At 40.2% G+C, this 12,404-nt stretch overlaps 1 protein-coding gene across 1 annotated transcript; it reads left to right on the plus strand.

Annotated features, from left to right (window-relative positions):
• Positions 1 to 1,757: 1,757 nt before the first annotated feature.
• Positions 1,758 to 2,102, plus strand: LOC141374855 (large ribosomal subunit protein uL23-like). The gene has a single exon (XM_073905270.1). It carries the CDS (start codon positions 1,758 to 1,760, stop codon positions 2,100 to 2,102), a length of 345 nt encoding a protein of 114 aa, XP_073761371.1.
• Positions 2,103 to 12,404: the final 10,302 nt, after the last annotated feature.

Genomic DNA, 12,404 nt, shown 5'->3' on the forward strand with positions numbered 1-12,404 from the left:
CTGTACTCACTGTCAAATGACAGACATTTTACTACAGTTTTTATTGGAATGTTATTGAATTGACAATTTTGGAGGAATTGACTTTATGACATTGTGCTTTTCCCTCTACAAATATGGCGTAATTCTCCATTTCCTTCTGGATTCTCCATAACTCTACAATCTTCAATAGTATTTTAACTTTCTCTATAACTGTCTTGTATAGATTCAGTTAGATTTTTTTTATGAGTATCTTTTAAGTTTTGTTGCTTTCGTTAATGAGTTTTTCTTACCTTTTATTTGGTTATTGACACTGTTGGAACACTATTGAGTTTTGTATAGTAATCTTATACCCAGGAACCTTACTGTTCTTATTGAAAATCCAGGTTCTCAACTCTTAATGCTCATTGAAAAATAAACTAGTTGGGGTTGAAGATCACAGGATTTCTAGGAGACAACTGGGAATGTGCCGTGACTCCTTCCCCCCAAATATAATGGGATGGGTGGGAGCTACTTTCTCCTACATCTTAAATCCAGACATAGGGATTAAGGAGCCTAATAAAATATGTCCTCACCAGTTGACAGTTCTAAAGGGACTGGTGCTCCTGACTTTCTGTGGGAAATGTGAAGGGGGGCGCGGAGCAAAGGAGGGGGGTGGTGTATTGGTAGCCTGGACCTTGGAATTGGTCAGGGCAAATGATGGTGGGGTGTTTCTCATGGATCAGGTAGAGTTCAATAGGAGAGCACATTTGTGTAGGGTCATCACAAGACTTAAGAGAACTACCTTGATGGGTCAAAGAACCCAACAGGAGTAAACTGTCAAATATCCAGAAAGTGAGGAAGGAGCTCAATGACCTGCTGGACTGGCATTACTCCAGGGAACTCCGGGTGGGAAATCTGGTAGTGAGGGAGGGGCTGCACAAAACCACAAATGTGCCTTTGAGAGACTGTCAGTCTTTAACCCCTGTCATATTGTTGCTAGTAGGCAAGACGTTTCTTGCCACTTAAGCTCTTCTCCCCTCTTTTGGCCCTTGGAAGGCATGGGTCAGAAACTACAGCTAGCTAGCAAGATAGGGGAGGCAGAATAAGGGGCAAGTTTGGGAAGTGGGAAGAAGGTTAGACTTCTCTTCCCCACCACCCTAAAAGCTACTAACCTGTATCAGGCCTGCTTAAGGAAAAGAAAACTGTGGTTAATGAAGTTTCAATTTCAGCTGATGCACTGGACTGGAGGTGCACATTACTGATAGCAGGAACTTACTCCCAGGAGCCCTGCTTGTCTGATGTTACACAATTACACAGTATTTATATACTGTAGAGGCTAAATATTGGCCTGGGAGCCAGACTGCTGAATCTTAGCTTTGTCATTCAGCAGATGTCCAACCTTTCTCTTGCAGTTTTCTCCTTTGTAAAGCATGTAATTGTATGGTTATGAGCATTAAATAAGTTAATACATTCAGAAGTGCCTAAAGCAGTGTCTGCCCTTTACTAAGTGCGTAACATTTACTGTAACCAGGCAGTAAATGTTAGCGAACATGAATACAATAGCTTTATTTATAATTCGTTGTAAAAGTCCTCGGCTAACACATACAGTCAAGTTCAGGTTTGAGAGACACAATACACTTACAAAAGGTATTTGGTCATTTGTGAACAGTTTTAAAAAATGTAACCAGTTGTTTTCAATGTAATGGTTTACCTGCCTGACAGCAGATTTCAAAATATTTTTCAAAGATGAGAACACATTTTCCCCTCTCTAAAACTGAACACTCAGCCCTTCCATGGAGATGGTGCTGAAAGCAAACACGGAAGGCTGGCCGTGCAATGCCCCTGCTCCTTCCAAAGCTGAAGCCAAAGCAAAGGCTCTGAAGGCCCACAAGGCAGCACTGGAAGGGGTCTGCAGCAACACCACCAACAGAAGGCCACATGTCACCCACCTTCTGGCAGGCCAAGGCACTGCTGCCCAAAGATCCCTGAAAGAACGTTCCAGGGAGAAACGAGCTCGATTACTAAGACCAGAGATTCCCCTTGACCCTAGAGTGGCCACAGAGACAGAAGGCAGTAACCTTGTGTTCACTGGGGATGTCCAGGCTAAGGAGCACCCAGTCATGCAGCCTGTCAAGAGGTTCTAGGACACTGACATGGCCAAGGTCAGCGCTCTGAACGGGTCTGATGGAGAGAAGGCGGCAGATGTTCCGCGGGTTCCTGACTAGGATGCTTCCTATGTAGCCAACAAAATTGGGATCATGTCAGTCCAGCTGGCTAATTCTAAATATAATAAATTTTTCACCATAGAAAACAAAGGCTGACCATACCTTTAGCTGAATACCACTAATATTATTGAAAAATTCACAAGAGCAGTTGGGGGGTAGGCTCTACAAAAACTCGTGTTCAGATGCTGTACTTTTGCTATTTAGCAAAACTTTTTTAATTCCCTCCCTCTTATCAAGTGTCCAACTTCCTGTACAACTATTCCCAAACTCTCTGTTCTCTTCAAAGCCTAGTTGTTCCATCAAATCCCCATCTTAATCTCAAGACTTTCCACTAACAACCCAGAGAAGATCGTCTGTTAAGTGGTGCTCCAATTCCCTGACAGTTCCCCCAACCCTTTTCCTATTCCTTTGGTCCCATTTCCATAATAATAATAATAATAGTAGTAGTCATCAATATAGTAATAATAGGGTCCTTTCTTCTTTCCAAATTGAACTTCCCATTCCCAGCACTAATTTTTGCCTACTACTCCCTGCTCCATTAATTACCCTCTTTCAATTTCATCTTCAAATTTTCCTCTTAAATTTTTCACCCCCATAGTGTCAGAATTCCCACACTAAATGAAGATGAAGAAAAAATATTAGAAGCCGAAATCCCTAACAATGAACAAAATACCCCCCGTTAAATAATAATTCCTTTTAACCAATAAGAGGGGCTAGGAGCTGGAGGTGAGAGGAAGAGGTAAAGTTGGTTGAGAGACATGTAACTTACACAAAATAAACACACTTTGTGATTTTTTTCCAAAATCTATTATGTCAGTTAACCATGTAGTGTCTCCTTAATCAACTCATGTGGAGTTGGGGTATCCTGGCCAACCTTGTCTCCTTTGCATTCTTCCATATGCTCTCCAGTTTTGTTTTGTTTTTATACATCTATTGAGCTATACTTAAAATGCAATAAACAGCACCTATCTCACAATAGGTGACTTGCTAAGTTTTGCTATGCATGTCCACCTGTGACTTCAGCACTGCAACTAAGTTAATCAATTGTTTCCTTGTGCTCCCACACAAATGATTAGCTTTGTCACTTGTGACCACTTTTGTCTGGCTTCTTCCCATCCATAAAATGATGCTGGGATTCCTATATGTTATTGCACTGCATCAATCGCTCATTCTTTTTACTGCCAAGTAGTGTTCCATTGCACGGATATACCACAATATGCTTATCCATTCACCTGTGAATGGAAATATGGGTCTTTGAGGTGTTTATAATCATAGATAAAGCTGCTATAAACAGTCTTGTGTGAGTTTTTGTATCGACATACACTTTGATTTCTCTTGGATAAACACGTAGGAGAAGGCTGAGTTAGCATGGTTGGTATATATTCAAGTTTTAAAGGAACCGACACGTGGTTTTCCCAAGCGGTGTACCACTCTGAACATTTAAAAATTTCAAACACTTTTTTAAAGTTATGTGACTGCAAAAAACAGTGGGTTAAATGCTGTGAGTAAGGCTTTTAAGAAAAATGATGTTCGTCAGGTACGTCTTTGGTCAAGTCCTAGGAATATAATCCTCCTCGTCTGCTTTGCTAAACAAGCCAGTTCAAGTATTCAACAACGTGAGGACACATGCCAAACAGAATGCATTCACCGACCAAATAACAGCTGTCCTCGGAGGGCTGCTGATTAACCAGCAGGGCTTTGATAGCACTGCAGCCTAAGCGAGGTGGCCCCGTGCCAGGAGCATAACTATCTCATTCATTTTAATGGTTCTGGCAACATGCAACTACTCATGTCATCTTATTTTGATGAAGCTTCCAATTTTCATTACCCCTTCGAGAAATCAATTTCAAATAAGCTGATGGCACTGTGTGTATGTTAATATATGTGTCTATATACACATATATTTGCACACAGAGTTACATATATAAACCCAGACAGCTTCTCTTGCTCTATTAAGACTGAGGTCATAGTTGTGATTCAATCTGTGTTATGACAATCTGAGAAATTTCTCACTTTTAAATTACCAAACTTCATGAGAAACCTGTGGCCTTGACTCAGCAAGCTTCCAGAGCTAGGACAAGGAGATCAGTGTGGATTGGTGGGTATCTCTGGCCTCAAGTAGAGGGGTAAGGGTGGGAGTGGGGACAGATCCTGACGAAGCAAAAAGGTGTCAGGGAGGCAGCTGCATGGAGAAGGTTCTTTCCTGGGCACTTCTGCTGAATATTCTGGTAACTTTCTGCAGCTATCACCACTCATCCAAACTAAAAAAATTCTCCTTAAAGGAGACGGCACTTTTGGGGAGTCACTGACTTCCTCCACTTTATTCCGCTGCATTCCCGTCCAGGATACTGTTTAATGAGTTGGAGCACGTTGCATCAAATTAGGATATAACACTTCAGGGCATCCAAGCTACAAAGACATTTGTTAAGCTATAGCTCAGCACCATTTCCACTACTAACTGTTTTTGTTTGTTTGTTTTTGTCCCAAGCCTCCCTATTTTCCTTCCCTCCGGAGCCTGGTTCTTTCTCTAGACTTGACTTCTAAGACTCACTCAATTTTCAACCCAAACCAAGGCAGGGATCCAACTTAGGGGATCACAATCTTTTTTCCCCTGCTTTTTGAGCTCCATTTACTTTCAAGGTGAAAATGTCTCCCTGCACTGACTTCAACCCAATCCCTGAAACCAAAGGGCAGCTTTGCTGACTTTCCCCTTGTCCTTTCTGGGCACCCAAGGACATCGAAGGGGTGTGACTATTCACAGGTAACAACTGTCATTTTTCCCCAACCCCAGTTCTTTTTAAATTCCATACCTACCCCCTTTGGAGAAATCCTTAATTCCCATTCACTCACACATGTCTCCCCTTTCAGGAAGCCGCCTCCAGGCTTTGCCTCCTCAAAGAGCATCATCATCATGATTTCAGGGGCTGTATGCAAACCTGGCATGCTTCATTTGGATGAGCGCTGCCCTCAACTTATGTTCTGCAAAGGACCTTGGCTTTAAGTTCAGGAGGCTGAATTCATTTACTAACTGGCTAACTTTGGCCAAGTTACCTTGAACCAGTTTATCTGCAACATGGGGTAACAACAACTACCTTTTGGGGTTGTATATGAAGATCAGGTGGGACCATGTGTGCAAAATTAGTCTAAGACAGGAATTCCTTTTAATACATGTGGTCGGGGAGGAGCAGGAGAAGTGTCAGGCTTGACTTAAATCCGGACTCTGGTAAGAGTCGTGACCCTGAGCCACTTGCTTCATTCTTAGACTTTCAGGTTCTTTATCTGTATAATTAAGATAATGATACACAAGTCCTGTAAGGAATAAATGACATTGTGCATATGTAAATGCCTGGAGCCTAGTGGGCTTGCGTAGATTTGACATATGCTCAAGGATTAGTATAATCAGAGCATCTGAAATATCAAGATTTCCTAGAATCCTCACTCTGTAAGCAGAGAACCTGGTTCTTTCTGTCTTACCTTTCCGGTACTTTTCAGATCCAGACTACAGGAAAAGCAATCCGGACAAAGGCTTCTTTCTAACTAATCCTGAACTAGCAACAATTGAACAGGAATGTGACAATGACCCTTTTATCTTTGAATTCAAAACAGCCACTGAAGAAAATGCTAGATATTGTCTGACATGAACTTGAAGGGGTCAGTGGCCCTAAAGCCTGACTTTTCTGTGACTCATGCCTGAGTGGCTCCCTTTCCAATTGAAAGGGACCTTCACCCCTTCTTCTATTTCCACACTCTGAAGCTTGCTACCCTGTCACTGGAAGAGCAGAGATCATCTAGCGGGAGCCCCTCCAGTTCCCTACCTTCCTCCTTGTCTTGTCCATCCGCACCCACCCTGCCTTCCTTCCTTTCGACTTCTCCAACTGTGGGCCCACCATCAGTCTCATCCTTTCATATATGACTTCCGACTAAGTTCTCTTCAATCTTAGATTCCTTTCTGCTACTGACCCTGTTATTCCTAGTTCATTCACATCTCTTAGCGATCTCATCTACTCAGGGCTCGCTAACTACATAATGTGTGAGGCCTAGCATAGCCTGAGAATGCAGGGTTCTTTGCTCAACAGTTATTCAAGACAGCAAGAGCAGAGCATGAAGGCAAGTGTGGGCCCTTTGCAACCGCACAGATCACAAGTCAACTCCAGAACTTCCAAGTGCATAGTGTTTCCCAAAACTATATTTTCCCAGCTAAGACCCCTTTCCTCGCAGCTTTAGGCTTCAACCCTATTCTCCATGGACACCACTCCCTTCTGCACCAGGTCGATTTTGTTTCAGTCCTGGTGCTTTTACGTACCAGCTGTGTAATTCTGGTAAAGACATTCTCTCTGAGCTTCAGTGTCTCAATGTAAAATCTGTAAGATTATGGGAAAGCGAGTACAGCTATCAAGCTGATAATTCAATAACAGAGGTTAATAATATATCTTATAAACAGCTATAAAGTGTCCACATTCATAAAATGTAAAAAGCCCTGAAGCAGGAAAATTGCTGGCTGTTTACTCAGTTGTTGGAAATTGTGAGAATTAGGACAAATAGGTAGTAACCCTGCAAAGAGCTTGGGAATAATTTTTTTTTTTTTTAAATAAGAACAATCCCATAGCATTTATTTTCATCTGGTAATAACATAAAGGTAACAAAAACAATATGAACAAGTGTTTCAGAACTACATTCCCAACAAAGGACAACTAAAAAAACAAACTATATTGCCTTCAAGAATTTCTCACTTTATTGATCGTTTCTAGTTGGAGACCCCTTGGAGCGGAGTCATATCTCCTTTTAGCATGATTTTACCCACTTATTTTATTGACTTTTTACAATCAATCCCTTCTATATCATCTCATAGGTTTATACACTCATCAAAATGAGTAATACAGCCCTTTATCCACATATTCACTTGCTCATAAAGCCACACCTGAGTCCGAGATCTATTTCTCAACCATCTGAATAGGACACCCTTCTGCCCTTACTGGCCCTGGCCACAGTGCACCATAGTAGAAGCTGACAAAGACCCCATGAACATGCACCTTAGAAAGCAAACTGAGCTTGGGAAGAATTTTTGCCCAACAGGATTATTTTAAAAACATATGCAATATTGTCGATCAATGATAGCACAGGACTCTGAGAACGAGTTCACCTAGTGAAGATCTACTCAGTCTGGTTCTAGGAACTTGACATCATGTTCTCTGAGCTGATGGCCAGGCTCCAACCCCATAAGCAAAGAACAGAGACCCACACAGCAAAACTAGAACAGGTCAGCCTTGAGGAGCAGACACCCATAGGGAGATTGTTTGTTTAGTGAGTGATGCACTTACTTACTACTGGTCATCACAACTAAGAAGTTTGGTTGGAATTTAAAATTCAATATGCCCCATACAGAACTCAACAATCTCCTTCCCTCTCAAAGCTGTTTTTTCTCAAACCTGTATGTCAGTTACTGGTACCACTGACCACCAAGTTGCTGCAGCTGAAAAATCCAGACCAAGTTTTGCTCCGCTTTCTCTCCTTCATCCTAGCAACCACTTCCCCACAGACATCCAGAAACAATACGAACAGTAAGTGCAATGGACCTCACAGAGATGACGATGGTCAGACTTGACTAGATGGAAACAGACAACAGCACTATACGACAATAGGCATATAAATAAAAAAACAGACCAAATAAAATATTGTTTACAAAAGTGGTTTCATATTGAGAACGCCAATCATATGTGATTACTGGTTCTCCTCTTACTTTCTCATTATTCTGTAGGTAGACTTACCGTCCAGACTATTCTCAATGTCTATAAATCAATAAGAAAAAACACAAACAGATCAATAGAAAAGTAGAAAAAGACATGAGTAGTCAATTCACAGAAATAACAGAGATAACCAACCAGTACACGTCTCAAAAGAATCTCTATCTAGTCAAGATTAGGGAAATGCAGATTAAAATAAGATAATTTCCACTCATCAAGATGGTTTCAAAAAAGGATAATATTTAGTTTTTATCAGGTGGTGGTAAAAGTCTACTGTCTGAGACAAGTAATATTTGAAATGTGCATTCCTTTTGACTCAAATTCTACTTCCAGGTGGCTATCCCTAGCCAATTCTTGCATGTATACATAAGAAAGCATACATAAAGCTATTTCACTGACACTTTCTGTGGTAGCAAAAAAAAAAAAAAAGGGGAGGGATAACCTAAATGTAGATCCTTTGGAAAATATTAAGCAAATTATGACCTACCTATACTAAAATATTCAAGAACAGATGAAAAAAATGAAATGTGCTCATTAATTCTAACTTGGAAATTCTCTACACATTAAGTAGGGGAAAAAAAACCTAGTTTCTGTCAAATTAAAACAAAGTAAAATTTAGCTGTATCACATTTATAGTTATGTAATTGTATAGAGACAGGTCTGGAAGGATCTTCACTCAATAATTAAGAGTGGTGAATGTCACAGTGGGAAGAGGATGAAGGGGAGAATGGCCTGTTTACATAATTTCCTATTTGAATCTGCTTAAGAATGAATGGCCATATTAATTATATAACTATAATATTGTAGTCATTTTAAAAAACATGACTGATATATTTTATCACTCCTGGATCAAAATACCTGACTGCATCTGACTAGTATGTACATGTTTGTATAATCTAAGGCAGTGCTCCTCAAAGTGAGGTTTATAAGCTACCTGTACCAGAATCCTTTGGGGTGCCTGAAAAAAAAAGGGGGAAAATACAGATCCTCTGGGCCCCATTCCTATTTAGTTCTATAGATGTGGGATGGTCCCAGGAATTTGCCTTTAACAAACTCATGCTCAGAGTGGGAGAACCACTGGAGCAGAGAATTAACTTCATTTGGGTTTCACTGCCTCCTAAATGGTTTTAAATTCCTGGTTTTCTTTAAAGAGAAGAGAAAATAAGGCCATATTAACATGGGGGTAGGAACAGAAGACTGTAATTTAGTAGCTAAATTTTCAAAAATGCTGCCCAACCACCTGTGTTTATGGATGCAGGTGCTGACCTGTGTCTACCTGAAGGGGTTACTTATAGGCAAATCCACACCTGCCAGATTTGCAGCAACTCAGAGTAGGTAAAAGAATGTGTTTTCTCTTCTCTTCTGTTTCCTATTTCCAGGGATTGGGCTTCTGTTCCTAACTACGATTGCATTTTTTTTTTTGTATTCTCCAAGGAGATTTCTCTCCGCTAGCCAATACAGATTCAAGAAAAAACAGCCCCTGTGCTTTAGCTCTCAAAGCAGTTAAACATTATGGTTTGCTATTTACCTGTGTCCTTCTCAAAACTGTGAGCTACTCAAGAATAGAGCTAATAAGCACTGTTCCTCCAGCAGCCAGCAGAATTTCTGCTGACCCACGTCAGGTGCTATGCTGTTCATATATTCTTTCTACCACAAGATATTTTTTTCCCCCAAAATCCAATCTAGAAATTAGTCTGTCAAAAAAACCTCCCTCCACCCCCAATTTCTCTCTCCTGCTTTTCACCATTTAAAGCACCTATTTTTATCTTCTTGATTTGGATAAATGCAATGAATGATTTACTAATACCATGCTTTAGAAATAGGCCTACAAGGGGGCCCCTGAGTGGTGCAGTCAGTTGAAAACTGACTCTTGATTTAGGCTCAGGTGGTGATCTCATGGTTGTGAGATCGAGCACAGAGTCTGGTTGGGATTCTCTCCCTCTCCCTCTCCCTCTGCCCATCCTGCTCATGCTTTCTTTCCCTAAAAAAAAAAAAAAAAAAAAAAAAAAAAATAAAAAAAAAAAGAAATATGTCTACAAAATCTTCTAGATTACAGATATTCTTTCAAGATGTTCTATTTTTAATTCTTTTCACATTATTTATATACCTTTAACACCATATTTTGTCAAAATTATTAAATATTTAGGTGTTGTCTGTCTCCCTTCCTTGGACTGTTCCTTCAGGCCCAGTGCCTCGTACCTAGAAGGTGTTCTAAGAATTTTACGCAATTTAGGAGTTTCTCACTTTTAATTTTTGTGCTTCTTCCTGATATGACAACTAAGAAAACACCACAGTTTAAGGTATACAGCATACTTTTTTGGGGAAAAAACTCAGTTGAATTTTTTTTTTTATGGGGATGGACTCTCAAAGAAACCGTGAAAATAATCAGTGGAGTAGCTCCAGAAGAACACGTATTTAAGAATTAAGTACTAAATTTATTTCAAACGATGCTTTCACTTCAGCAGATCACTTGTTTCTAGGTCTAGAAAGTAAGGTTAGGTTAAGGGCGTTTTAGTGTGCCCACCTGATTCTAAAATTCTGATTTCCCTAACTAAAATTTGGTTTCATCACAATGACTTGAGAAAACTAACTCAGACTTGTGCTCTTGTTCTTTTCTGTTTGTTCTTAACTTTCAATACATTTTCTGCCCTTTTCTCTGGCCCTTTAACATTTGAAGATGGAGGGAAGAGAGGGAAAAAATCGATTGTCCAAATATTGAGCCACTTTACAATGCTGGTGCCACCTGACTCTTCAGCAGCCTGAAAGCTGATAATCCTTCTTGCCCCCAGCGATTACCACATTGTCCCAAGCTGAAGGCTAGTGATTACATCGAACGCAGTGCTCGATTTCATAAAAAAGCAGTTCACCGTCACCTCACAGGTGATTCTTCCAGTTAGGACAGCTGACTCCAATTTGTTTGTCTTTGGTTCTTGGTTTTGAGTACCAGACATGCCAAGCATAACACAACATATTGTTATATTTATTAGTCTCTAAGAGAATTCATTATTTTTAGCTGATACCAAGCTCTCCACAGTTTATAGGGCCTCTCAAGCTTTTGCTCTCACCTGCCATCCAGGATTTCATCTATTTTTCATGCTGGTCACTAATAATTTGCCAGACATTCCCTTTTAATGCTGTGAAGACAGCTACTTCTACCTACCTCTGAAATGCCATTAGTTCAACTAGGACCATGCCACATCAGAAAAATCATTATTTCAGTCATTAGTTGTAAGTGACTTCTATCATTTAGGAAAAAAGGGGTGTATTTTTTTTTTTTTTTTGGTCAAGTGAAGATTACGTTTAGGTTGTAGCCTTCAAGAATATTAAAATGCATTTCAGACCATCTTTGAAAACTCTACCTTGGTCAACTAATTATTCTAGCTTCTCAACCACTACCTTAAATGTTTAGCACATGCACTGAAATATTCAATTGAAATTCAGACAATGAAGTTTTGTAGATTCACACCAAAGCCCCCTGTACTGGTAAATAATTCAGAGGTAAGATAACCTTTGGTTCACTCAGTTATTGTGTCCAGAGACAAAAGGGACTCTGTGGAAAATGCTGTGGTTTCTTTGAGCTCTCATTCATGAGGCTATCAAGTGTACAGGTGAAGCCACTAATTCTCATTGGGTTCATCTGGGCACTTAAAATATTGATCCTGAACCCACGTCAGACCTACACATTCAGAATCGTTAGGCGTTATCCACGGATACATTTTTAATCAATCCCAAGGTGATCCCAACCTGATTCATTAGGGAAGAATTAACTCAAGTCAGTGGTTCCTAACTAGTATGCTTAACAGTCACAGAGAGGGCGCATTAAAATGCAAACCGTAGAGCTTCAAGCCTAGTGATTCACAAATTCAGTAGGACTGTCTCGGGACCCACGAATTTGCACTTTTCACAAGCATCCCAGGTGTAAGTATTGTTGGCAGACCAAAGAAACACACTTGGAGATACACGGGTATAGCAGTTAACCAGCCTCTCACATACACTGAGAATTGAGCTGGCCATCTGACTAATGCTGGTTATTAGAAGTATTTCAGCAGCCAAGTGCAATATTCATAATTACTGGAATAATGCAAAAACCTATCTTTCTATCATGAAATATTAACTTTAGCTTTCATACTGCAGAGCAAATGTATAAAGAAATAAGTACAAAAAGGTACAAACTGCTATCTAGCAGGTATCACTTCTATGAATACAAAACCCAGGTTTTGTATTCAAAACTCTCAAAACTTGAGAGGCCCTTAGTTTTAACTTTTCTCCCTCCCCCTCTTCCCCAGTCACTGCATGATCACTGCAGGAAAACTAGAGAAGTTAAACAAAAAGATATGAGAATTTAGAATCTTTCCTCATCGGATACTACTGTTAATGTTACCCAGATGTAGCCACATCATCTTTTTTTAAAAGATTTACTTATTTGAGAGAGACAGTGAGAGAGAACATGAGCAGGGTGAAGGGCAGGGGGAGAGGGGGG

The sequence above is a fragment of the Callorhinus ursinus genome, unplaced genomic scaffold (assembly GCF_003265705.2).
Source record: "Callorhinus ursinus isolate GAN/ISIS: 27379988/994484 unplaced genomic scaffold, GSC_fseal_2.0 scaffold23, whole genome shotgun sequence".
Taxonomy (NCBI): Eukaryota; Metazoa; Chordata; class Mammalia; order Carnivora; family Otariidae; genus Callorhinus; species Callorhinus ursinus.